Below are 27,416 nucleotides of genomic sequence, written 5' to 3' on the forward strand. Positions count from 1 at the left end.
GCCTGTGCTCCGCGACGGGAGAGGCCACAGCAGTGAGAGGCCTGCGTACCGCAAAAAAAATAAAAAATAAAAAAAAATAAAAGCTTCTTTGAAAAAGGCACATGTGCCATGGTAAAATGACTTCAGCAGCTGTGAGACTTTTCTAGTCTGATCATAGAGGCCAGGAAAAGGAGAAACTCAATGAGGATGGAACGGACACTTGGAGATGCTAACCTGGTGATTACAGAAGGGAAAACATTCTGGAAAGAGGAGCATAGTTAGGGGAATAGATGCAAATGGGGTCCAGTCATTAGAGAGACCTCTAAGGCAGCGGCTCTCAAAGCAGGGTCCCCGAACCAGCATCAGCATCACCTGGGAACTTTCTAGAAACGCTTATTCTCCAGACTCACCCTAGACCTAGTAAATCAGAAACTCTTGAGGTGGGACCCAGTAATCTGTGTGTTAATAAGCCCTCCAGGCAATCCTGATGCAGGTGGAAGTTTGGGGGTGACTGCTCTAAGGATCACTTCCATTCCCAATTCAAAAAACGAGATGTGGACCCACAGTGCTCGCATTCTGTGATCACAGGTGGTCCCTCCCAGAAAATGACCCCTACCTTGCTTTGCAGACAGGACTCCAGTCAGAGCACTGCTGCTGGATTTGCCCTGGCCTTTTGAGTTTTTCCGTCTCTCAAGAGCATTCTAAAGCAGCATTGGGAGAAAACAAAAACCTCTGTCAGAAAAGCCAATAATGGAAAAATACCTAATTCCGGTAGATGCCTCCTCCCATCCAGCACACGAGAACTCTTTACAAACTCCAAATGCTAGCCCAACTTTTAAAATTCAGAGTCCCTGCCAGAGAGTTATGATTTTTATGGACCTGGTAAAGAGTTTTGTTTTTTTCTTTTTAAGTTGGTGCCCAGCAGAATTACAGCAATTATATCCTCCTATATATAGAAGGTACTCAATGCATATTCGTTAAATTAAATCAAATCTGAAGCAAGAACTCAGTCTAATGTGTGAAGTCACTAGTTATGGAAACCCCTTCCAAACAGACATGAGATGGAGACTAGGTTTACTTTCATGGCGCAATGCCAAAAGATCATTAGTGGTGTCTGGAAGGTTTCTGTGGCTGGACTGGAAGAAAAGCCATGATTGATTAATGAAATCTGCCATGGACTCAAGGTTAAGGAAGTGCATGTGTGTCATTCCTAGAACAGACCGTTACATTAAAATTGATATGTGCTACACAGCCAGTGCTTGGCACATAGAAGAACTGAATAAATGTTGTTAAGTGAATGCATATACACATTTTTTAAATTATGTATTAATTATACAACTTTAAGAGCTGTATTCTTCTTTGGCTGTGTGTGTATATATAGATGGGTGTAAACTCAAGGGGGGCCCCCCCGCCCCAGATTGGAAAAGGAGGAACAGCATGGAGACTTCTGAGAAAAAAGTGAACGTCAAAAGCCAGGAATATGAGATGGCTGCCCCAGCATAGAGACGGCTGTAAAACTTCACCCTCAGGAAGAGAAATCAATCTATTTTCAAAGCAGAGAAACCCAGGAGATTTTGCTAATTATAACACTTACAACTAACATCTGCAGAAACATATTATCTAACGAATGGCACTGGAATTAGACTAAATAACAGTGGGGAGAATTTAAACATTCTGTCCTTTTAGTGTGACGTGAACATTATCGTTTAGATTGTGATTTCCCAATCTTTGTTTCTTCATTGCTCAGAAATCATTTTCTTATGGATGATTAGGGGACAAAGAACATCTGATGACAGAACACTTTATAGAAAAGCTGGATAGGAAACCTAATTTAATATAGACCGAGGCTGTATAGTGGTCACATCCAGATTCTGGTGGTCTCAGTGTGCCCTGTCCAGATAACAGAAGCAGCTCTTGCAAAACCTGTTTTTGTTGTGTTTGCCGTTTGGGGGTTAGTTCTTACTGGTTCCTCAGTTAAAGCTCTTATTGAACTATCTGGGAGGGCAGGCAAGCACTAGAGTATCTTTGGCACATAAAAGGGAATTAAAATAGAATGACACTTAGATGTACAATAGTGAATCATCACCGTCACCGTCATGATTTTCTACCTTATATTTGGCAATGTTAGATTTCAAGAGGTTGACCTCTTCATGAAGTTGCTTTAATCTCTCTTGAAGGTACCTGAAAAAGAATATATACAACTAGGAAGAGTTTGGAGGCAAAATAAAAAACATACACTCAAGTAGGAGAGGATAAAAAGAAAACCACACACCCAAAGAGCCACCTTTGACCTACAGTGCCTTCCCACCACCGAAAGCAGAAAAAGTGCACCTTGGTGACCTCTTCTTAAATGGATGTGATCAAGGTCAAGTATGCCCAAATCACTGAAACCTCACTTTAGGACAGCCCTCTGCAGAGATCCCCTAAGGGATATCAACACAGTTTTCACATAATTCTCATTAAGATGATTCCACTGGGAAGCAAGGCAGCAAGAGGCAATACCAGACACAGCATTAAGTTAGTCACATACACACACTGAAATTTGCCTCTGGGAAAAGAGACAGCTAAGGGAATTTCTCAATTTATTTTCTTATTCTTTTCTGTCTTCTTGATAGCAATAATAAGCAGCTTTCACTGGTTCCCTACCCTTCTCACCCAACCGGGGAGGGCAGGGGGAAAGAGGGTATGGATGTAGGCATGTAAGCATGTGGTTCTTCTTTTCTTACTGCTACAATTAACGTGTGACATTAATATCATTGTTTTAGGGTTGAGACTTTCCTTTCACTGTAAGGCTATTTTCTGAAATGTAAACAGGGCTGCAAATAACTCCCAGCCTGCAGGCAAGTGGAGAGCCAGCATCCTACCCCAGTACGAGCCTGGGACTGGTCACTTACCTGTTCTCCATACACAGGGCATCCACGTCAATGATTCGGTTCTCGTGGCCGCTCAGGATGTGGTTTAGCTCCTGGTTGAGCCTCTCGACTTTGTCCTGGTAGGAAGACCGCTCTTCTTTAACATCCTGAAGCTCGTCCATAGAGGCCTGCAGGTCATGCTCCAGAGACTCAATCTGAAACCAGAGAAGTGCCCTTACTCAAGGTATTCTGCAGGCATCAGCCTTATGGTTAGAGACGAGCCTTCCACTTGGCTGACTGACTTTTAGAGAGCTTATCAATACCAGCGTCTGCTATAAAACCGTAAGCGCCACACATCGGAATATGATAAAAGCTGAAAGCAAGGAACAACTTCCGGCCAGACACTTACTATATCCAAGATGAGATGGATTGCAGCAGCTTGGAAACACAGAACTGATCACTTACCAACTGCAGCCTGCCCTAAAGCCAGGGGCTTGGAGAGGGCAAATCCAGATATTGGGAACAACAGCCAGTGTCTTACAAATACATACTTTTTCAAACCACTCTAGACCCAGAAATCATGTTCTGCTCTTCAAAACCAATTAGTGAGAGGAGAGAAACGAAGCCTAGGCTCTCTAAGCTGTTCCCTAACTAGGGCTCGGTACCCGTTGAGATTTTGCCTAAAAGGCATCCACTCAGCATTTCAGCAGAAACTTGCAAATTAAGGCCAGTCTGTCATGTTTGTTCTCTCCCTGTCTATCCTGGTTATGGGGGAGGTTTCTTGTTGTGTTCAGAACAATGGCACCCAAAGTGAGAGAGCAGACCTGCTGGAAGACAGAAATGCAAAAGGCTGCTTGGGAACTTGGCAGAGAACAGAGGGAGTAAATGCATTCAAACTGCATCTTCCTTCCTCCTCTAACCGCGTTCCAAGCACCCCACAGTCTCTGAGAAACTGGGGCACAGTCTACTCTTCTCTGTGTCACGCTCAGCTGTGCAAACATATCCCCCACTCCTAACAGATGTTGGCGATAACCTGTTCCCTTGCTCTCTCCAGCTGCTGAACCAAATCTTCACGCTCATGGGCTGCAAAGTGCCGCACGCCGATTTCTTCGTCTCCCAGCCTCTGTTTGGCAATTGTCATTCTCAAGAGCTGCATTTTCCATTGGTAGAAAAAGAAGAGAGAGAGGGAGAGAGAGTTAAAATGAAGAGATCCAAACGAAACCCCAAGCATACCAGGCAGAAAGTGTTGGAAGTTAAGATTTTCCAAGAAATACTGGAGAAAGGCACAAGACAAAGAAATTTCTGGCCAATATCATTAATTAAAAAAAATTTTTTAATCCATATTGTATGTACAGACACATGTGTGCAAACACACACCTATGAGGCTAACGGGAACACAGGCCTGGGCATCTGAAGGGGGATAGCCTGTTTAGCCCTGCCATAGTGAGGGAAAAAACTCTGTGTCTCTTTTAAACTTAGCAAAGATTAAAAAATGATAACACAATGTTGTGAAGTATCTGCTGAGATGGGCATGCTCCCACATTCTTAACAATTAGGCTATGTTATCAAGAGCCTTAAAGATGTCCCTATCCGACTCTTGCATCTGAGTGCTAATTCAGATTTAAGCCTAAGTAACCTCATCGCCTCTCACCCCATGAATGTTGACAATGGATGAAATACTTTGTTGTAGTTCTGGACTAAAACGCTGGGGAAGAAACTTAATTTTCTTTTTTGCACAACTCAGGAAAACAGCTACTGTGCAGAGTTTCCTTTCTGACCTCAGCAGATGAACTGGACTGACAGTGTTAATTCAGATTTAAGAAATTATCTGAATCTTGGTTTGAGTAGATTCGGGATCTACATGCAATATTAACTAGATCGGATACCTTTTATATTTTCACATGTATACATAGGCTCTCCTCACCCTCATCAACATCCATTAGTTACTGAACTCTGTGAACTGGCACTGAAACATTCCAATGTTTTGCTGCTCCAGTTTTGTAAAGTTTTACAGTGCAATACCTGTTACTTTTCAGAGACAAACCAAAGGTTAATTTCTCTAGGTTCTTGCTGTTTGCTTTAGCAGCATTTGATGGAGGATCTTTTTATATATATATATACATTTGTAATAGATGAAAAATAAACCAGATTGCAAACCCCATTTTTTTTTTTTTGAAGCAAACCATGTACCAGGTTTTTGGTCCAAATTGTGTAATATAAGTTAAATTGCATTCTATTAACCCATATGAGTGTATTTCTGTACCCATAGTTATGTTGAAATAAAGTTCTAAAAAGCAAAAAAAAAAAAAAAAGTCCCTATCCAATGATCCAGTAACTCTACTTCTGATAATCTGGGCTAAGAATAATCCCAGACATGGACTAGCTTTAGGAAAAAAGAAAAAAGTAGACTGTGCTGTTATTTATAGAAAGAGTAAAAAAACAATAGAAACAATGTCCAACAATAGTGGAATGGCTAGCAAATGATAATGCAATCAATCAACTGATTGATTGTTTGATCAATCAATCAAACAGCAAATTTCCAGCTGTTTAAAATGAGGTTGATATGAACTATGTAGTACCATGGACATGCGGATGCTGCCACACTAAGTGGGAAAAAAAGCAGAAAACTAACTTGAATACGCAGTTTGGGGACTTCTCTGCCAGTCCAGTGGTTAAGACTCCAAGCTTCCACAGCTGGGGGCCTGGGTTCAACCCCTGGTCAGGGAACTAAGATCCCACAAGCCACACAGTGCGACCAGAAAATAAATAAATAAATATTTTAAAAAAATGTTTAAATAAAGGCACTTTCCTGGCAGTCCAGTGGTTAAGACTCCGAGTTTCCAATACAGGGGGTGCAGGGGGCACGGGTTTGATCACTGGTCGGGGAACTAAGATCCCACATGACGTGCGGCACAGCCGAAAACAAAATATGCAGTATGATTGAAATTATACTAAGAACCCACATACAAAAGAAAAAAATCACCAAATACATTAAAACCCTTAAATGTGTGTGTGTAAGTTTAGGTGATGCAAGACTGTGTATGCTATCTGTTCTCTGTTTTCTAACTTTTAAAATAAGTATACATGACTTTCATAACATACTTTTTAAATGTTTTAAAATCCCTAGGAACTAAATTCTAGTCCTAAAAGTGTAATTTTCCAAAGCATCCCTGCAGAACCCTTGGCTTTCCCAGTCTCTGGGGCCGAGCTCCATGTGCAGCTCCAAACTTTCCAGTAGGGCCATGATGGAAACTATGTTAGAGACTCCAGGAAGGTCCAGTGGTCCCAGAGCATCCCCTACATGCCCTTCAGTGCCAAGCAGGTGGCCATTAAAAAGTGCTTTTTTGACTTTACAGCACTGCTTGCTGATGCTTCTTCGAGAGAGGTCGCAAGACTGATTCTTCCACCTCCCTGTAGGGTGTGTGCAGATGGGCTTCATATATGGATGAAATCCTGGGGACAGTTTTTTGCTGCCACACAGATCCAACCCATCCAGGAATACCTGCTGGGGTATGCTCTCCCTCGTTCCTGCGTGGATCCTAAGGGATTTGTTGCCAATAGAGAGAATGGCTTTATTTTTCAAGTCCCTGAGGATTTAGGGGCAGGTGAGAAAGTTAAAAGCCAAGGTAGAATATTAACTATATAGGAATAATAAATAACAGCAATGAACTGTGCAGGAACTGATGACTACTGAAAAGTAAAGAGCATTTTCAAATGACACATATATATATTTTACATCTTTATTGGAGTATAATTGCTTTACAATGGTGTGTTAGTTTCTGCTTTATAACAAAGTGAATCAGTTATACATATACATGTGTTCCCATGTCTCTTCCCTCTTGTGTCTCCCTCCCTCCCACCCTCCCTATCCCTCCCCTCCAGGCGGTCACAAAGCACCGAGCTGATCTCCCTGTGCTATGCGGCTGCTTCCCACTAGCTATCTACCTTTTCGTTTGGTAGTGTATATATGTCCATGCCTCTCTCTCGCTTTGTCACAGCTTTCCCTTCCCCCTCCGCATATCCTCAAGTCCATTCTCTAGTAGGTCTGTGTCTTTATTCCTGCAAATGACATATATTTGGGGTCCTTATTTGAAAACTAGTCAGATGAACTGGACGTGTATTTATTGTGCATCTACTATGAGCAAATGCATCATTAGGATCAGCACACAATGTTCCAGGCAGGTGGAACAGCTTGTACAAAGGCCTAGCAGGGGACATACGGCACTTAGGTACACAGATGGCCGTGCTTAATGGAATCCCCATTCCAAAGCGCAAGGATTCTGAATTTGTATACTTGCCTAATGCAAATTTATCTGTAGTCTCGAAATCAGCATTCATGGTGCTTTTGCATCATGAGGGGACATGTGCAGATAAACACAGAGTTGCAAAAACTGGGAAGCATCCCACAGGAACGTTCCCAGCTAAAGTGGAACAAGGCAATGTTCTGCTTTCTTGTTTTAGCTCATACTGTAAACAAGTGTCCTTTTCATGGTTTCTTTCGTGCCACTTTTTTTCACATTTTTGTGCTTTCTGTTGGTGTTTTGCCATTTAGAATGGCCCTCCTGTGCAGTGCTGGAGTGTTGTCTCGTGTTCCTGAGCACGAGAGGCCATGATGCGCCTTACAGAGAATATACGTGTGTTAGATGAGCTTCCTTCAGGCACGAGTTACGGTGCTATTGGCTGTGAGTTCAATGTTAAAGAAACAACAATATAAATTAAATAAGGTGACTTTAAAGAGAAACACATATAAAACAGTTCTATGTTGATCAGGTGACAAAAATATTGTGACCAGAGGCTCAGAGGAACCTAATCTCCTATTTCCCCTAGGAACAATGGTTCAATATTCCCTAATTCAGTGTTTGCAGTGATTTTAGAGAAGGTAACTATAGCAAATGTCAAGAATCGGCTGTACTGTGAGAGGAACGGAGTTTATGTCAGAACTGGTTAATTTACCTGAAAGCCGATATGTGAAAACATCTTTCACATCACAGTCTTGGCTCAGGACTTTCAGAACCCCAGGTGAGTACACAGAAAGACAAACAGCTAACCAAGCAAGAAACATTTCTCAGATGAAAGGGTCTAGGAACAAGAAGGCCTGTGCCACTTTTGGCATGAGGCAACAGGAGGTCTGCAACACGGCTTTGAAAGCGGGACGCTTTTCCTCGTATGTGAAAAGCCAGACTGACAGCCTGAACTTTAAGTAATAAAACACCACTGAGGTTTTCCATTCACAGTACGCTTCGCCGAACACTTAATTTAGAATCACACAATTATGTTTGCTTAATGCCAATTAATTATTAAACATGTTTATTGAGGTCTGACAGCCATATAAGAGAGTCATCTTTTATATACTGGATGCCTGTTAAGCTTCAATAAACATGTTAACAGTCATTTGGTGTTCAATGTGCATACAATATCGGCTATTAAATCTCAGGGCTGGACTAGATGAAACACTTATTTTTAAAAGTGAGGCCCAAGTTGGTAAAAGCTGGATCACTGGTTGGGTCTGACACTCAAGTTCAATCAGCTGAAGAGGCCCAAGGAGGCCATCGCGATAGGGATGGCAGCCCCAGGGAGAGTTCTCTTGCCTTCCCAGCTGACAGCTGATGGGCTCTGGAGTCCATCTGCCAGGGGGCGGGGGGGTGTTCTGGGGCCAAGTTCGAGAGCTGTGCAATCTCAGGAATATGCCTGAACTTCTCTGAGTCTTAGTATCCTTCACTGTAAGAATACGACAGTAACAGCACAGCTTTTTCCTGGCCAAGGTTGCTGTAACTGTTGGGGCCCAGAGTAGGCTGCCCCCAAATGTGCCTCAATGGCATATTTATTATTTTGAATTAAAGTTACTTAAGAAATGCCCAACACACGAGGGACACTCTGACCCTCCTTTCTGTCACCCCAAAAGCAGGAAAAAAAAAATCTCTCATGTGAAGGGTGCCCTCCTGCATCTGGAGATAGAAGGATGCCCTTATCGCCAGAGATGGGGATTTGGGTGAGAAACCAGTATAAACAAACCCTGTTACTGCTTTAATTTACTACCCCAAGCCCAAACTCGGTTTAGATTCTTCACTAATTGGGCACCCCGAACCTAAGTTTCTTTGTCCTGTCAACTCCTCCCAAATTTATTATTTCTTTGTCTAAAAAGTATAAAAGTTACCTGCTCTGGGCACTTCTTAGGTCCCATGTCTATGGGACCAGCATGAATTAAAATGTGTTTCTTTTTCTCCTGTTAATCTGTCTCATGTCCAGCCACAAGAGATCAAGAAGCGGGGGATTCCCTATTGGTCCAGTGGTTAGGACTCTGCTCTTCCACTTCAGGGTTCAGTCCCTGGTTGGGGAACTAAGATCCTGCATGTCGTGTGGGACTCCAAAAAAAAAAAAAAAAAAGAGAAATCAAGAGGAGTAGAGGGGGCAATTTCCCCTACCCAACATTAAACACAAAGTAAGAGAGTGACGTTGTATTAAATGAGCATTTAATTTGGGAGAATTCAAATGTGTGTGTTTGGCAAAAAGATGACGGGGAGAACCAAGTGGAGGAAGAGAGAGATGGAGAAGAGGGGATGGGAGAGAAATGAAAATGTTTTAAATTGGTGGCTCTACCCACCCCTGCTTTCAATGTCCCAGACTGAGAGCAAGGTGGGGGAGGGACTGATAACACATTTAGACAAAATCATACCGTTCATATTTATACATAAGACTCCTATTCAGGAGACACATGGCCACCTGCCCTGAACTTCATGGACAATTTAAGAGACCGTCAAGGTGAATTTCTGCTAGACACAAGGTTTTGCCTCTTACCCGCTGACTTTAGAACCTAGTCCCAAGTAAGAGAAGATGAGATTTCTCTACCATACTTAGCACAGCCCCTGGAACATACAAAGTGCTTGATCAATGTCAGCTGCTATTACGATTATTGCTGTGCTCATTGGTGTCCTCCTCCACGTGAGTTTCCCCACACATATGCCCACTGGGGAAGTCGATCTTTCTTCTAAGCTGGAGGAAGCCGAGCTGCTGAGCCAACCTTATCTGTAGACTGCAGGCAGTGAGGCTGATTTCCCCCCTTGGAAGCTCTATGAAGCAACTGCTTGGAGTGCTTGATTTCCTACAATGGGGCCATCAACACTGCACGGCTAGCCTCCCTGTGCCAACGCTTGAAGTGGATCAGTGCCCTGAAGGCGCGCACACGGCCACCAGGAGATGCATCCATTTGCTGATTTAGATGGAAATAAACATTTATGAATGAATTATGGGTGTGAATCGTCCGCTTATGGATGAGGCGCAGCTGCAGCTGGGATGTGGCTGAGGGACACGGCTGCAAAACGATGTGACAAGAGGCTCTTGGGCGCTCTCCCCCCTCCCTGCCGATGGAGTCCAACTCCTCTGCCAAAGCCCTGCTCAAACTCTGGTCCTGCCAAGGCCCCCCAGTCGGAATGACTCGCTTCTTCCTTGATCTCTTCTTGGGCTTCATCCCTCATAGCCCTCAACAGTCTCTCCCTCCTCTTGTTTTCATTTGCCTGAATCCATTTTCCCCAACAGAGAGTGGGAGGAAGGCAGCTGGCAGCAGGAGCAGCTATTATTCTCCAGGTGTAATCTGTGTTCAGATCCTGTATCTGCGGATCCTAGTCACATGTCTTTGGCTGTCATCTAGCCTCACTGAGCCCCAAGTGACTTTAGTGTTTTTGAAAGTGGAGATTGCCTTAGTCTATTCAGGCTGCTATAACAGACTACCATCGACTGCATAGCTTATAAACAACAAACATTTATTTCTCATAGTTCTAGACGCTGGGAAGTCTAAGATCAAGGTGCTAGCAGGTTGGGTGTCTGGTGAGAGCCTGCTTCCTAGTTCATAGATGGCTGTCTTTTTTCTGTGTCCTCACATGGAGGAAGGGGTGAGAGAGCTCTCTAGGGTCCCTTTTATAAGGGCACTAATCCCATTCATGAGAGTTCCACCTTCATGATCTAATCACCTCCCAAAGGCTCCCACCTCCAAATACCATCACACTGGGGAGGAGGTTTCAACATATGAATTTTGGGGAGGTGACACAGTCTATAGCATTCCACCCTTGATTGCCCCCAAATTCATGTTCTTCTTACACGTGAAATACATTTACTCTACCCCAATAACCTCCAAAGAATTAACTGGTTCCAGCATCAACTCTTAAGGCTAAAGTCCAAAACCTCATCTAAATATCATCTAACTCAGGTATGGGTGAGACTCGAGGTGAGATGCATCCTGGGGCAAACTCCTCTCCACCTGTGAAATTGTGAAACCTAGCAAGTTATGTGCTTCCAAAATACAAAGGTGGGACACACACAGGAGCGACATTCCCATTCCAAATAGGCAGAAATAGGAAAGAAGGAAGGGGTGACAGGTCTCAAGTAAGTCCAAAACCTAACAGATCAAACAACGTTAAATGTTAAGGCTTAGGACTAATCCTCTGGCTCGATGCTCTGCCTTCCAGGCCCACTGGCAACATCACCGCCAAGGCTTGGCAGGACAGCCCTGCAGTGGCTCTGCTCTGGTGCCATGCAGCTCTACTGGGCTGTGGTCTCAGCCCTGGGGCTCCGGGAGGCCCCCTCCATTCTAACCCAGGTGAAGGCAATCTGTCCCCCAGAGCCATGTACTCTAGGCCTGTAGCGGGAGTGGCAGCCTTGCTGGGCTCTAAATTAGCTTCCGTGTCATTCTTCTCTTGCCCTGAAAAACAGCGCCCGGCCTCTAACCCATACTCATCCCTTTACCACATGGCTGTTTGGCCAACACCCTTTGCGTTCTCATTTTTTGCAATATGGACAGGCTGAGAATTTTCCATATCTTTAAACTCTGGTTCCTTTTTGCTGAACAATTCCATCTTCAAATCATCTCTCTCGTCTCACATTTTATAAGCAGTCAGGAGAAACCAGCCTGCTCCTTCAACACATTTTTTAGAAATTTCCTCAGCTAAATATCCAGTTTCATTGCTCACAAGTTCTACCTTCCATAAAACAATAGAACTCGATCACAGTTCAGCCAGATTGTTGCCACTTTATAACAAGGATGGCCTTTTCCCCAGCATCCAATAACGTGTTCCTCATTTCCATCTGAGGCCTCATCAGAATGGCCTTTACTGTCCATATTTCTACGAACATTCTGTTCAGGATGACTTAAGTATTCTCCAAGAAGGTGGACGCTTTCTCCACAGCTCTCTTTTTTTTTTTTTTTCTGAGTCCTCACCAGAATTGCCCTTAATGGTCCATTCACAGCAATGCTGTGAAGGACAACAGGCTTTTTCAAGCAGGAACCTCAAAACTCTTCCAGCCACTACCCACTACCCAGTTCCAAAGCTGCTTCCACATTTTAGGTATTTGTTATAGCAGCACCCCACGTCTTAGTACCAACTCCTGTCTTAGTCTGTTTAGGTTGCTATAACAGAATACCATAGACTGAGTAGCTTATAAACAACAAACAGTTACTTCTCACAGTTGGAGTCTAGGATGTCCAAGATCAAGACACTGGTAGGTTCGTGGTCCAGTGAGGGCCCACTTCCCGGTTCATGGTCAGCTATCTTCTCACTGTGTCCTCACATGGCAGAGGGGGCAAAATTGTTACTGGGGTCTCTTTTATGAGGGCACTAATCCCATTCATGAGAGCTCTGCTGTCATGACCTAGTCACTTCCCAAAGCCCCCACCTCCTAATACCATCACATTTCGGATCAGGTTTCAACATACGAATTTGGGGTGGGGGCACATTCAGTCTACAGTAAGAATAAAAGCTATCTTGTAGACAGAACAGCTATGTACGGCTGCCCAGCCTGTGCACTGCACAACTCCAGCTCTCGGGGTTTCCATCCTTGCAATGTGAAGATACAATGCAATAATCACTCTCTGAAGAGCTTTAAAAGTACAATCCCCAGTTATAGCTGGTATGGTTATAATTCTTATACAGTGACTCTCTATCTGTCAGAGTTACTGGGAAGATGAGATGCAAGAATTAATAGGAGTGGATGTTAGCCCTTCCTCACCCCCGGTCCTTGTGTACTGCTGCAAATAGCACGCCTAGGGAGAGGTCAACACCAAAAGCCATTTATCAAACATTCATCTGCCAGTGTTGTGCTGGGCGACTTAATAAACAAGGTCCTGCCTATCTTTTCTTTACTTTTCCTGTTGGTTTTTTCCACATCCTCTCCAACTGCCCCCTGACCTTTTGAAATACCCTTGATAAAATTAGACGGGAGAGCTTTCAAAGGCTGCAAGTAGACAACTCTATTGTGTATACCAAAGTTCAAATTCCTAAACCTATATGGCAAATCTAGTTCTAGCTTTAAACAAAAGAATTTGTCACTTAAAAAAGAAACCCAGCAGTTTTCATATTCTTCTTCCCAGGCTCTGGAGATTATCATGCACACACTCATTAACGTGTGTCAATATTTCCCAGTTAACGAGCACCCAACTTGGGCCAAACAATATGCTATATGCTTTCCTTACACACGATACCTCCAGTGGCTTTTCACTGCAATGGAATAAATTTGGAATAAATTGCAAAGCCCTTATGAGAGCTGCTGATGCATGAGCTGCCCCTGCCCACCTCCCAACCCAACCTCCAACCACCTCCCTTGTTTGCTGGCCACACTGGCTCTCCTTCAGTGCCTCAAGCACAACCTGCTCCTGCCTGCCTCTGGGCCTTTGCACTTGCTCTGCCCTTGAGCAGCCTGCCCACAGGTCTATCCAGAACCCACTTCTTTTGTCTCTTTCAGGTCACAGATCAAATGTCACCTCCTCTGAGAGGTCTTCCCTGGACACTGTCGCTGAAGCCGTTCACCTTCAAGGGCCCCACTGCCTTCATCATACTGCTAGAAATCACCTGGTTCATCTGCTTGTCCCTCCCCCTGTCAGCTCCACTGCAGGAACCTGGCTGTTCATACGCGCTGAAATAGCCGGCACCCATAGCAGTGTCTGGCTAACCGCAGGGAGTCCTCAGATACACCTTAAATACAGGAAGTCTCTCATGTGCTGCTTCCCAACCCCAGGAGGCAGACACTGCCCCGTCCTCCTCACAGGGGAGAAGCTCATAGGGGCTGCTGCAGGGCTCTGAAACCAGGGCTCCTTGCCTGGGGCCCATGCTCAGATCAGGAGGCTGCAGTGTCCCCTCACCCTTAACACAACAAGCCCTGTCCTAGGTGCTTACGCACATTGCCCCAGTAAGTCCAACAGACACTCTGTGATGCACTGTTACAATCCCCGTTGTCAGAAGAGAAGCAGAGACACAGAGAGCTGGAGTAAGTTGCCCACGTCACAGACCTTAGAAATGGCAGGGCCGGGAGCTGACCCCAGGCAGGCGAGGGCTCTGGAGTGCATGCTCTGCGGCCTCTCTCCACACCAACGATAGCACTCACTGCCTGGCGCTCCCCCCCTGTGGAGTGTGTTCTGCATTAAGTGCCCTGTATAACTTCCTGTATTTAATCCTCACAGGAGGCACGCTGGCCCCCTATGTCGTGCCTGTGTCACCCAAGCTCGCTCACTCAGGGTCTCTGCACCTCATCCCCCGGTTATCTGACCACCTCCCACCTCACTTCCTTCAGGCCTCTGAGCAAAGGGTGTGTCAACAGAAATGCCTTCCTGACCACCCAGTGTAAGTAGTTGCCCCCCTCCCCTATCCCCGGCAGCCCAGGCTGCACTGTACAGCCCCCTAGCCTGCAGTAACCTGTTGAGCACTTAGCACCTTCTGACATATTATACTGTATTTCATCAAATATAAGACTATCAACTCTAAGACCCACCACTATGCATGACCAAAAAGACTGAAAAATACCAGTCATCACTACATGATACCAATAACTACATCAGAGATGTTCAAATTGAAAGCCTGTGCCTCTCAGAATCTGTGCAATGTCATATATTAATTTGTTTATTTGCTTACTGCCCATCTGTCCCCACTAGAATAGAAGCTCCATGAAGGCAGGAACTCATTGGTTTTTGTTTACTACCCTATTCCCAGACCATAGAGTTGAGTCTTCAGTAAAGATGTATTGAAATGAATTGAACTGAACTACCCTCCATAGGCAAGTTATCTCCATTGTACAGATGAGAACTGAAGACACAGAGAAGTCAAGCAACTGGCCCAAGGTTACACAGCTAGGAAGCCCCTGAATTACCTTCAGATAGTTCAGAACACATTGCTCCCAGAGCGACAATCTTTAGAGAGTTGCACCAATCGCTTCTCGGCCTTTTGGCTAAGATCAAGTGTAGAGAGTTGCACCAAGCAGTTTTTTTTTTTTTTTTTTTTGCAGTACGCGGGCCTCTCACTGTTGTGGCCTCTCCCATTGCGGAGCACAGGCTCCGGATGCGCAGGCTTAGCGGCCATGGTTCATGGGCCCAGCCACTCCACGGCGTGGGGGATCTTCCCGGACTGGGGCACGAACCCGTGTCCCCTGCAACGGCAGGTGGACTCTCAACCACTGTGCCACCAGGGAAGCCCGCACCAAGCAGTTTAAAGGTGCTTCAATTTGTTTTCATTTTAGTGTAATTTGGGTATGGTATACTATAAAATAAGTCTTAGGCAGAGATATCTTTCAGAATCAGTTCTCTACAAAGTGTAATTACAGTGCATTGTCTAGGGGACGAATGTCCAAAACCACACTGTTTTGGTCGCTTGGTCTACCCGGACTGTGTGCTCATATAAGCCAGAACAAGCTCAAATATGGTGTCTGAGACCAAATTCATTTGTCTAATTCATCTGACAATAAAACATGAGGAAATGGTGCACTAGTCTGGCTGCTTGCTGAACTGAGCATTGCCTGTGTTTCACCATCAAGATCCCAGTTAGAATAAGATATGATGGGGCTGGAGCAGGTAAAGGGCCCTTATCACTCACTTTAATTCTTTGTAATTAATTTTTATAATGCCCCAAGGAGAGAGCTTTTCATTAGAGTGCCCTCTTCATGTGGGTTTCCCACAAGCTAGGGCACCTCCGTGCTCCTCTGAAGCATAAAGAGGAAATGTTTACAAAGAGCTCTCTGATCCCTCATCCTGGACTGTTACAAACATCCAAGCTGAACACTTTTTTTTTTAAGAGAGTATACTTCAGTTAGTCACCTGCATGCTCATTGGTCTGCCTGAATTAGCTGGTGGCTTTGACTTAACTGGTTTGCTTGCTGAATCCTTCCAGAAGTCCCACATCAATAGAGGTACGTTCACGGAAGGGGTCTATCATTTTATGGGGCAACACCAGATAAAACAGAGGTACTTAAAGACCTTCAGCTGGTGTAACATAAAGCTCATTATTAAGGGCAAAACCCCGTGTTTATGCGCCACTGCAAACAGTTACATTTAAATTGGCCAGCAGGGGCCCAGGAAATGTGACTGCCTGACACTGTCCACCTGAAGTTCCTTGCTTTTGAGTACTTCGCATTGCATTATTGTTCTTCTGCACTTAAAGTGCCATAGTCTGTAAAATGAAGGAAAGATAAAAGCAAGCAGACAAGGAAACCCAGCAGGAACATGAGATGCTGCTCCCAGCCTGTTCTATTAGGTGCTTATTCCACAAGGGTACACAAAATGCAAGGAAGCTTCTGGGAGCGTGACACCAAAGCAATGACGTTTGGGGTGGTGATAAATAATAAAGTCGGGTGGTGATAAGGAGGGCTGAGTTTTGGGGATCCAGATGCCAGATGCCAGGCTTCTTACCCCCAATCTCTGTCTCTGTTGGGAGGCACATACCCCCGGGGTTCACTGGAAACAGTTGATCAACAGAAAGGAAGACCTTGAGATTCCTGGTGGAACTCTGATACAAGAGGACACTAGGCCAATCTGGGCCCAGGTTGTGCTAAAGATACCAGCAATGTTTACCCTTTACGGGTGCTTACTGGATGCTTACTATGCTACGCCCTTTATAAACATAATATTGCATGCACACACACACTCCCAACCATTAAATCTCCTGCTTTCTTTTCTTCCCAGCACTAACCACTGTCTGATGATCTTACCTAAGTATTTGATTTTCTTATTCTCTGTCTCCCCAACTAGACTGTAAGCTCTGTGAGAACAGGCACCTTGTCTTTCTTATTCCTGACGTAGTCACAGCTCCTTGAACATTAATCAGCACACAGTGAGTCCCCAATTATGTATTGATGAATAATGATGAAACCTGACAGCAATTCTATGTAAGGTATCATTACTTCCATTCTACAGATGAGGAAACTGGGGTCTAGAGAGACAACTGACTTGCTCAAGGCCACACGGATAATAACTGGCAGAGTTAGAATATAAACCTGGGTCTAGCAGTTTCTAAAGATGGACCTCTTGGACTATTCTAGATTATACCACTTGGCAGTGGGAGGCTGGAGCTAGCTCTTTCTGGAGTCCCAAGCTTTCTAACTCCCAGTTCAGTAACTTCACTTTGCTAGCCTGATGTTTAAATGCCATGGCATCAGTATTTACACCACGGAAATCGGTAAAGTGCTACCAGCCAGGCTTCCTCTTCAGAAGAGCTGGTTCACCAGCTCACCTCTGGATATCTGTGATTCAAGTGTACTCTGCTGGTTTTGTGGATTGCCTCTTACTGATCCTTAAGTTCTCAGAGGCCTCCTTTTCCCCCCGGTCCCCTTTCCCTAAATCCACTCTTTTCTTAATGCCCAGAAGAGGAAGCAGGCATACCTCTGGAGCAAGAAGGGGAGCTGTAATTCTCTGGGTGGGTTGCTCTCCACACTTGAGGCCCTAGCATTGCCTGGGTTTTCCACGTAATTGGTCCTTATTCCTCACAGACTGCCACACAAAGAACCCTGGACAATCCACCCTCATGAAAAGCTTTCCCCAGGGTGATTTGTGGAGGTGTGAGTTCTCCCTTCCCCACTTAACCTTTCAGAGCTATTATTAGCAAGGAAGGGGAGGGTGTCTACTAGGCTGCCCCTTTCCCACCCCTCCTCTGGTTTGAACTGGGCCTTTGTGTCTGTCCAGAAGCCTCAAGAAATTCTTGGGGTGCTTCTCAGAGAGATAATAGGTTTGTTGATCATGGAATCCCACCCTCCACCTCCAACCCTGTGTGAGTGCTAAGCTGCTTGTAAGACAGGGTGGTAACACATCTTTCAAGAGGCTGTTTGAAAATGCTTTATGGCACGTAGGGTTACAAGGCTCTAGCTGAACAAATGGAAAAATTAGTCTACCTTAAAATAGCCAAGGCAAGTAATTTCCTATCACCTTGTTTCTTAAATGTTCTTAACATCTAGAATCTGGGCTTCCCAAAATATGGCTAAGGGTCATCAGTTAAAATGACAACTTGGAGATAAAAAACTTCCACTTCAATAGTTGCTCATAAAGTGATGCCACAAGCCCTTCTGTTCGGAATGGGGGGAGTTAGGAATCCCACAACATCCATTATTAAGTATTATTGAATTTAACAGGCTTGCGCCAGCCTAGGAGCAGGACTCTTACCCCACATCCACTAAGGCTCAGCATCGGATCCCCTGACCTTTCCAGGGGCTTCCTGAGGTCTCACACCTTAGGTTTGGCTTTCTTCTGCTTTTTCTTGGATGGAATAGTTTGCTTTTCTAGCTCCTTTCTCCAGGTTTCTAAACTACTCCTTACCCCACAAGGAGAGTTAGTGATGACAACCACAGGGGCAGTCAGTCTGCTATTTTCTTGTGCTCTTCCTTTTTCTTTTCCTCTTCCTCTTTATTGAACCTTTTTGCATTCCCTTTATTCATTCACTCATTCATTCATTTATTCTATTCCATTCCTTCAATAAAGATCTATTAAATAATGTCTGTGCATCGCGAACTAAGATGCAAATTCCTAGGGATACAGGAATTTGGCCTGCAAAGCGTTTACCTTTGGGGGAGGGGTGCCAAACAAGTACAAGCAGAGGGAAAAGAGCAGGGCACTGTGGGTGTGTGCAGGACCTGCCCCTGAGAGCCGGAGAAGGCTACATTTGACCTATGACCTGAAAGGTGAGCGGGAGTTTACGGAAGTAAAGGGGAAGAGTGTTCCAGAGAGCAGACAGCAGGTGCAAAAGGCCCTGAGGCACAACTGCAGTATGGCTCAGCTGAGGGGCTGAAATTAGTCCTGCAGGAATGAAGTGTGAGGTGACTAATGGCAACAGATGTGGCTGGAAAAATCAGGAGGGGCCAGATAATGGAGGGCCAAGCACACCATGGTAAGGAGGTGGGACTAGATTCCAAAGGCGATGGAAAGGTTGGAGCTGTGACGCGTCGAATAAGAGAGCAAAGGAAGGGTTAACCCATTCTCCACCACACAGTCACGGCCACCCTTCAAGAGAGGCCTCTGTGTTTCTCAAGATGGCTGGTGTCATTACTGAATGAGTCATCCGGCCTTAATGTTGATGACTGGGGGTAGGTGGGGGGAGGATGACCGTGACTCACAGGGGGATGAAAATAAACCAGCCCTATAACTTTAGATGCAAATGAGAATAAACAGAGTCTCTGGGGCTCACTGCAGTTGGTCTTTTTTGAGGAGGAGAGGACTGGAGACCGAGATACAGGGTCTACTGAACGTTTTACCATCTTGCCTGCATCTGCTGGCAGGAAAATTACTTCACAGGCCATGAATATGAGTCACTAAATTCTAAACCTTGAGTGAGAAAACCAAGTTTGATAAATGTGTCCAGCTACTGGAATAAAGACCCAGAATGCAGGCAAATCATGACGCTCAGATGGTGCCGATGCAAAAGCGGCCCCAGACCTGCGCTCAGTGTCACACTCACGCACACACGCACGCACACATACCCTCCTTTTCTTTCCCTGAAATATCAGTCGCAAATGTCAATTCCTAAAATATCTCAGGCCTACAAGGCGATACAATTAAAAGTGACCAAAAGATGAGGCAGAGGTGTGTCTAGGACAGTCGGAGGTGGGGGGGCGGGTACCTCAGAAAATAAAAAAGAAAAGAAAAGAAGAAGAAGAAAAACAATCAGTCAAGAAGAATCATGCCTCCAAAAATCACATCTCAAAATGTTTCAGTATTTTCTGGATTTATAACTTCTCCAAAATTCCTGCAGTATTTTTATGGGTTTAAAAGGAAATGATTGCACATACTTGATTTTACTCTCTAGAAAACCTTGCCCTGGTGCTACCATTTGATAACACCTAAGAAGGCCTGGCCTTTAATTATTGACCAAATACCTAGGTTACAGAGCTTAAATCCTTTTGAGAGGCCCGATTAGCTTGTCCAGGGTTAATTAGCACCCTTCTTAGCATTCTCGCCCACTCCCTATTTCATGACGGAGAATAGTCATGAAATATTTTTCAAATATAGTATGTTAAATCCAAGAGGTTTAAAAAAATTTTTTTAAAGGCAGACTAAGTGGACAAGAGGCTATGTAAAGAAGACTTCCCAGTATGCCCTTATTATTATTTTTTTTTTTACTTTTTGACCACACCTCGTGGCAGGCAGGATCCTAGTTTCCCGACCAGGGATCGAACCCGTGCCCCCTGCAGTGGAAGTGTGGAGTTTCAACTGCTGGACCACCAGGGAAGTCCCACCAGTACGCCCTTAGATTGAGCCCCTTAAGCCAGCAGTAAGCACACAATCCTCTCTGCTCTTTGTCATGGAAGAGTTCTCGAGATAATCCAGACACTTCCATACATTTTTTTTTTTTTTTAAAGAATGAGCATCTTTCAAAATGGCGCCTTCCAATAACCAGTGACTCCCAGGAACAACAAACATCCCCATCATTTGTCAGGGAATTTGGTACCGTTCAAAAGACATTGCCCAAGAAAGCACCTCCTCCCCGCCATGTAGTTTGCTTGCGTGAAACTCCAAAGGCCATCCCTGTTGGGAAAGCTGGCTCTGGCAAGAAGTTGAAATTGAATCTATTGGCAAAATGGGAAATTATTTGGGGGCGATGGAATTGAACTTCGGTAGTTTTTCTTCCTTTTCTCAATTGTACTTTTGTTCACAGCTTCAGCTGGGAGAGACAGTGCTCACATTAATTTGGAGTTTATGAGTTCATATTTTATAATTAACGCTGCCAACAGGGGAGTTTGATTAATACCAAGCAGTGGGTTTTGAGCAATGTTCCATACAAATTGCCAAATTTAGCAATAAAATAAATTGGTTATGTGAACATAATTAGTAGGATGACTACTTAAAATTCAAAACCGAATGTGAATAATTCCAAATCATATGAGCCACAAATCCATTATCTGTATAGAAAGGAGAAAGTATAGCATTTGGGTTTTATTTTGCCCTCAACCACAATGTTATTCAGCACCAAGCTGAACATGATGAAACTTCTACAATGGGTTGTGACAATATTTTAGAGCAACCCAGAAACACACACAGACGCGTGTGCAGGCACACACGCGAAGGGAAGGTAATAAAGATAAGAAATGCTAAACTGTGAATTTTCATTGCAAATGTAAAAATCTATAACAAATTTTTCCGCAAATGCTGCATTACATTCTTCTGATGCACCATACATAAACCTCTGGCACAAAATTACTCAGGAGAGGTTTTTGCCTTTAAATATTCACGGTACCTTATTGTCGCCCTGGACTTCTCCAAGCCTTTGCTGAAGTTCTTTAATTTCTTCTCCCAGACGTTTATTTCGGTCCTGAGAATCTCTCAATAGTTGTGCAAGATTAGCCTGCAAACTGACAAAGGATTAATCTCCAAAATTGACAAGCAGCTCATGCAGCTCAATATCGATAAAACAAAAAACCAAATCCAAAAATGGGCAGAAGACCTAAATTGACATTTCTCAAAAGAAGATATACAGATTGCCAACAAACACATGAAAGGATGCTCAACATCACTAATCATTAGAGAAATGTAAATCAAAACTACACCAGTCAGAATGGCCATCATCAAAAAATCTACAAACAATAAATGCTGGAGAGGGTGTGGAGAAAAGGGAACACTCTTGCATTGCTGGTGGGAATGTGAATTGGTACAGCCACTATGGAGAACAGTATGGAGGTTCCTTAAAAAACTACAAATAGAACCACCATATGACCCAGCAATCCCACTACTGGGCATATACCCTGAGAAAACCATAATTCAAAAAGAGTCATGTTCCAAAATGTTCATTGCAGCTCTATTTACAATAGCCCGGAGATGGAAACAATCTAAGTGTCCATCATCGGATGAATGGATAAAGAAGATGTGGCACATATATACAATGGAATATTACTCAGCCATAAAAAGAAACGAAATTGAGCTATTTGTAGTGAGGTGGATGGACCTAGAGTCTGTCATACAGAGTGAAGTAAGTCAGAATGAGAAAAACAAATCCCATATACTAACACATATATGGAATCTAAAAAAAAAAAAAATGTTCTCTAAAACCTAAGGGCAGGACAGGAATAAAGACACAGACGTAGAGAATGGACTTGAGGACACAGGGAGGGGGAAGGGTAAGCTGGGACAGAGTGAGAGAGTGGCATTGACATATATGCACTACCAAATGTAAAATAGATAGCTAGTGGGAAGCAGCCGCATAGCATAGGGAGATCAGCTCAGTGCTTCGTGACCACCTAGAGGGGTGGGGTAGGGAGGGTGGGAGGGAGGGAGATGCAAGAGGGAGGGTATATGGGGATATACGTATACGTATAGCTGATTCACTTTGTTATATAGCAGAAACTAACACAACATTGTAAAGCAAGTATACTCCAATAAAGATGTTAAAAATAAATAAATAAAAGTTAGATTTCAAAAAAAAAGATTAGCCTGCAAATATTAACACATTATGAAATATAATCAGAAACGGAGGAGTGGAGAAATGCAGGGCTTTCTTAGGCTTACTGCAGCCATCATCCAAGCCCAGCTGAACCATTAGAATAAACACATGTATGAATGCAGCAAGTGTGCAAATCACACCACTACAACTGCATGGAGAGAAATAAGTTGGCCGTGAACCTCAATTTGGGGATGTTCTTTGTTTCCAGAATGGCTCACAGACAAGTGATGGAGGAGTTGGGGTTTTTTTGTTTTTTTTTTTTTAATTTAAGAGCTCCTCACAAAAACTCTTCCAAGTAGTCTTAGTTCAATTCTAACTTTGGATCCACAATATAGGAAAAATTTCATTTCCTTGTTTGGATAATTTCATTTCCTTGTTTGGATAGTTTTTTTTTTTCTTCAAATAGATCGTGTTTAATGAACTTTTCTTTGCCACCTTAATGCCCAGAATTTTGATCAAAATTGTCAGCCAGAGAAGAGACCAGTGAGGTGTCACGATTTCAGACATCAGGATCCAGAGGTAATTCAGCAGTCTCCTGGGCTGTTTTTCTCACCTCCTTATTCCCCTGTTCTAGTTCCTAGAGTACCAAACAGCCAGGGTGAGTGCCTTCCAGTCCATCTTCATGATGTCAGCCCTTCCTTCAGATTTCCTCCTGCTCAGAGCAGATCCCTCTGGCCCCCGTGCGCAGTTCTCCACCACACCCCCTCCCCTTCTCAGTCCAGCTTCATCGACACATCTCGGCCCCTTTCCCGGAACCACGCAAGCACCCTTTACCACGCTCTCACCCTTCTCAGGTTCCCCGAACCTGAACCTGCATATGCTCCCAAACTATCTACGTGCTTTTTCCACTCAAGCCTTTAACTTACTATTCCACTTTACCTCCACGGCTGCTTCTTCTATACTATTTGAATTTTGCTAATTTGCTCTAATTCTCACCTTGCTTATTGCACTCTTATCTAACCTCAGCAAGAAGAAATGAGCTATTGAAAGGCAGAGATTCTCGTTTTCTCCCTTCTCAGCCTCCACGTACATTGCTCCAAGAAGTGCTCTTGTCCCAGCACATGTTTTAAAGACCCACGATGAATAAATGGAGGAAAGAAGGAGGGAGGGAAGCAAGCCAGCGATCCGGAATGTGACTCCTAAAAAGGAATCTTTCAGAAACAGTCACACCAGGGATTTGAAAGTTATCTTTTAGAGTCCTTCCATGTGATAGCTGAAGGAACCCAAATCCAGAGACATTGCAGATGAGTACAACTATAGTGGCTAAATCTCCAAAGACTCTGATGCTAATGCTTTCGGGAATACTGAGTTATGTTAGGTAATCAAAAGGGAATCAAGTGAAAGAATATAGAGATTAAACCTTGGCTTATCCTGGACTCCTCACTTTGCCTTATCTCCCATATTCCATCCATCGGGATATCCAGTGTCTCCACCGTCAGGGTAGCCCCCCATTCAGCTCCCCCGAAGCTCACCTCCTGGCTGTTCCCCACATATACCAGGCAGGAGCCCATCTCAGCGCTGCTCTCTCTGCCTTTTCTCTGGACTGGACTGCTCTCCCTCCAGGGTACCTCTTGTTCACTCCCTTGCCTTTTTCAGGTCTTCGTTCAAACGGCACCGTTTCGACGGGGCCCACCTGGACCACTTGATCTAATCTGCAGTCTGGCCACCTCCCCACGGAACGCCCAAGCCCTTTCCCCTACACTACTTTTTATTTCCATAGCACTTACCATCTCTTAATATACCATGTCATTTACTTTACAGTTTATTGCCATATGTTTACATATGTTTATTACTTACTGTTTATTTCCTATCTCTCTCCCTACTAAGACAGAAGTTCCATGAAGGGCAGGGAACTTTGTTCTCTCTACTGGTCTCCCCCAAGCACCTAGTGGATGCTCCAGAAATATATCTAAGTGAAAGATAATATGCTGAGTCTGGAGGCTGTGATCTCAGCTTAGGGAAATATCTGGAATAATAAACTACGGAAACCAGCGCCTGGCACACAGCGTTGCACAGAAACCCCCCTCATCCCCACTGGCTGGCTTTAATCTAGCTCTGATTTCCACTCACTTGTTTGTGAACATTACTCAATAATGTGATCTAATTCTCAGCCCCATATTTGCAAAGCCACCCTTCAAGTCATATCTTGTAGTCGTTGTGTTTCAACTGTCCCAGATTTCCATTCTCATCAGATAAAAATCTGGTGAAGGATGAGGAAAATTAATCCCCGTTTTACAGGCAGGAAAGCAAGAAGACAAGAGGCACTGTGATCCGCTGACTGTTCTTGGAAATGTTCAAATTTCTTTTTGGAATCAGATCGACTAAGTTGGGTCCCAGTTCTGCCACTTACTGGGCTGGGTGACCTTGGGTAAGATTATTAACCTCTTGAGTTTCCCCACCTGTGAACTGGAGCTAACCATACATACTTCATGTAGTAATCTGATACTTACATTGAATAATGAACCTAGGATGCCTACCACAGTGCTTGGTATACAGTAGGCACTGGTTAAATGCTGGTCACCTCCCCTTGACTCTGCCCTTGCAGTGGCTCCAATTCGATCACTCAGTGGACGGTTGGATGGATCTGGCCGAATGGCTCCTTGGACACAGCTGGCTCCCTTGTCATCCTGCCCCTTCACTTATTCATCCATTCATCTACACAACAAATATTTAGGGAGTGCCTACTACGTGTCAGGCACTGTTTTCGATTCTGGAGATACAGCAGTGAGCCATACAGACAAAGCCTCTTGCCCTTGTAAACTTACATTTTAATAGATGATATTATATTAATTACATTATATTACAACAAAATGAATAATGACTGAGGAGCTGGATGATAAGTACTACGGAAACAGATACAGCAGGTAAAGGAAACAGTGTGTGCTGGGGAAAGGCCACGGAAGGCGTCACAGCGAAGGCCACACTTCAAGTCTTAAACCAAGACTTGAGAAAGGAGAGAGAGTGAGCGTGAGCCTTGTGGATATCCCGGAAAAAGTTCCAGGTAGGTGCAAAGGCAAGCGGCTTCCCTCTCTCCTTCTCTCCCTCACATCACAAGATGTCCATTTTGGAAAGCAGTTCAAGGCCACTAGAGCAGGCGGACCCCAGGGACTGCAGTGAAGTGGAGAGGTGATTCAATTCCCAATTTTCTTTTCCTGGTCCCTCCCCTCTGTCCTGCAGCTCTCCTGCCTTAGCGGCAAGGTATGACAAGTGGGCGGCCTCTCCTTTTCCTTCCGGGAACTCCAGAACACTTCCCAGACATTAGCTCAGCAAGCATAATCCCTCCCCCAGGTGCAGGGACAGAAGCCCCAGGCTGGAGCGACTGGCTCAGAGGTGGGGCGGGAGAAGCCACCCGGGGGCAGGTGCTGGCAGGCGGCTAAAAGTGGCCTCCGCGAGCCTGCTGCCACCTGCACACTGCATCTCAGTACCCCATCTGCAGGAGACACAGCAAAATTCACCTTCACAGGAGGCTGCTTTTCTTAAACAGTGGAAGAGATGTTCAGAAAGAAATGTTTGTAAGAGCAACAGTGAAAAATTTAACAAAAGACCAAAAAAAAAAAAAAAAAATCTGAAACGTCCCTAACCTTCCCTTTTTGAATCAACAATGGCTTGAGCCCCTCAGGTGGGTGGGAAGACCCTGACATTTGCTCACCAATGTAACCACAAGAGCTAAACCCGTACAACTCAAACTATCAGTGGTGAAAGACCTCAACCTCCGATCCGTCACAGATCAGTACTTGTGCAAAATACAATAAAAATCAATTCCTAGGAAAACAAATTTAAGAAGACATCAAGGCCCCAAGTGTTTGTTAGATTCACCTGACGTAAAATCATACAGACTGTCAGATTGCTATAAAAGTTTCTGAGCCCTTCCTCTCAGTTTCTGCACTCATCTTGTCGTAGGGACCAGAAAAGGCAGCTTGCAGCCTGGCACTGGTCCTCAGGCCCCACTCTGAATAGCACTGAGCCCAGCGATACTCCCCAGTATTTGGAGGTTACAGCAAAGCAGGCACCCACGTGTTATATATCAAAGGTCCCAGTGACACACGAAGCAAAGGACAGCGCTGCTTTAGGAGACAGCGAGTCAGAGACCCAGTGATGTGACTGTCAAACATTATTTACTCTGTAGCCTGGCCGAAAAGAAATCTACCCAAATAAACTCAAGCATTTCTACAGTAGCTGCAAAGCAATGGTTAATTAAAATCACATCGCCTCCAAGAGGATTCACTGTAAATCTACCCCAGATTTCAAAGTGACCCCCTGGGGGAGGGTAGGGGGAGGGAGACCCCCCTTTTAAAGCAGGTGACTGTAATTTTCTTTCACATTTCACAGGCTGGCTTACTTGTCAACACACAATTCTTTTCTATTCAGTCCTTCCACCTCCTCAACTCCCAAACAATAACTTTGAAAACTAGAAAATGAGTATTCTGATACGGTGCCTAGTTCCTTGCCATACACCTTAAAGAACAAAAAAAAAAAAAAAAAAAAAAAAGAAAAAGAAAGAAAGAAAGAAAAGAAAAGGAAGAAAAGTAGTACATTTCAAAGCACTCAAAATAGAGGAGAAAAATTCACATAAATCTTTTGACCAAAAAAAACCCCCATGACTCACACACATTCACTATAACCACCCATCAAGCCAACACACGGCGCCTGCTTATAATTTATCAGCTATGTAGACCGTTTTGTCTCTGTGTTATTGAGAAGGACTCTGTGACCATCAGTTTAGAATAGCAGCACTATGTAAAGAAAATGTCAGGGAAAAAGTGGCAGACCGTCTAACACTCGAAAGGATTTCACAGGGAAGGAAAACAAAACCTAGAGATTATTTCCTCTAAATCTCTGGGGCAGGGTGGGTAGCATAAATGGCAAAACATGAAAAGGTTTCAAAAGAAGCCTCTTTTAAATATTCAGATATAGCCAGGGC

The 27,416-nt window shown here is 44.3% G+C and overlaps 1 protein-coding gene and 1 pseudogene across 1 annotated transcript in view; one reads left to right on the forward strand and one right to left on the reverse strand.

Annotated features, from left to right (window-relative positions):
* The window catches only part of CCDC149 (coiled-coil domain containing 149), a 96,413-nt gene that overhangs the window by 25,101 nt on the left and 43,896 nt on the right, over nt 1-27,416 (reverse strand). Inside the window, 5 exon segments of the mRNA XM_073805124.1 lie at nt 596-680; nt 2,088-2,160; nt 2,874-3,046; nt 3,865-3,981; nt 21,296-21,403. Of these exon segments, the coding sequence (XP_073661225.1) occupies nt 596-680; nt 2,088-2,160; nt 2,874-3,046; nt 3,865-3,981; nt 21,296-21,403 (556 nt within the window).
* On the forward strand, nt 15,016-15,186 carry LOC117312483 (U2 spliceosomal RNA; annotated as a pseudogene).

Source organism: Tursiops truncatus, chromosome 5, assembly GCF_011762595.2.
Source record: "Tursiops truncatus isolate mTurTru1 chromosome 5, mTurTru1.mat.Y, whole genome shotgun sequence".
NCBI lineage: Eukaryota > Metazoa > Chordata > Mammalia > Artiodactyla > Delphinidae > Tursiops > Tursiops truncatus.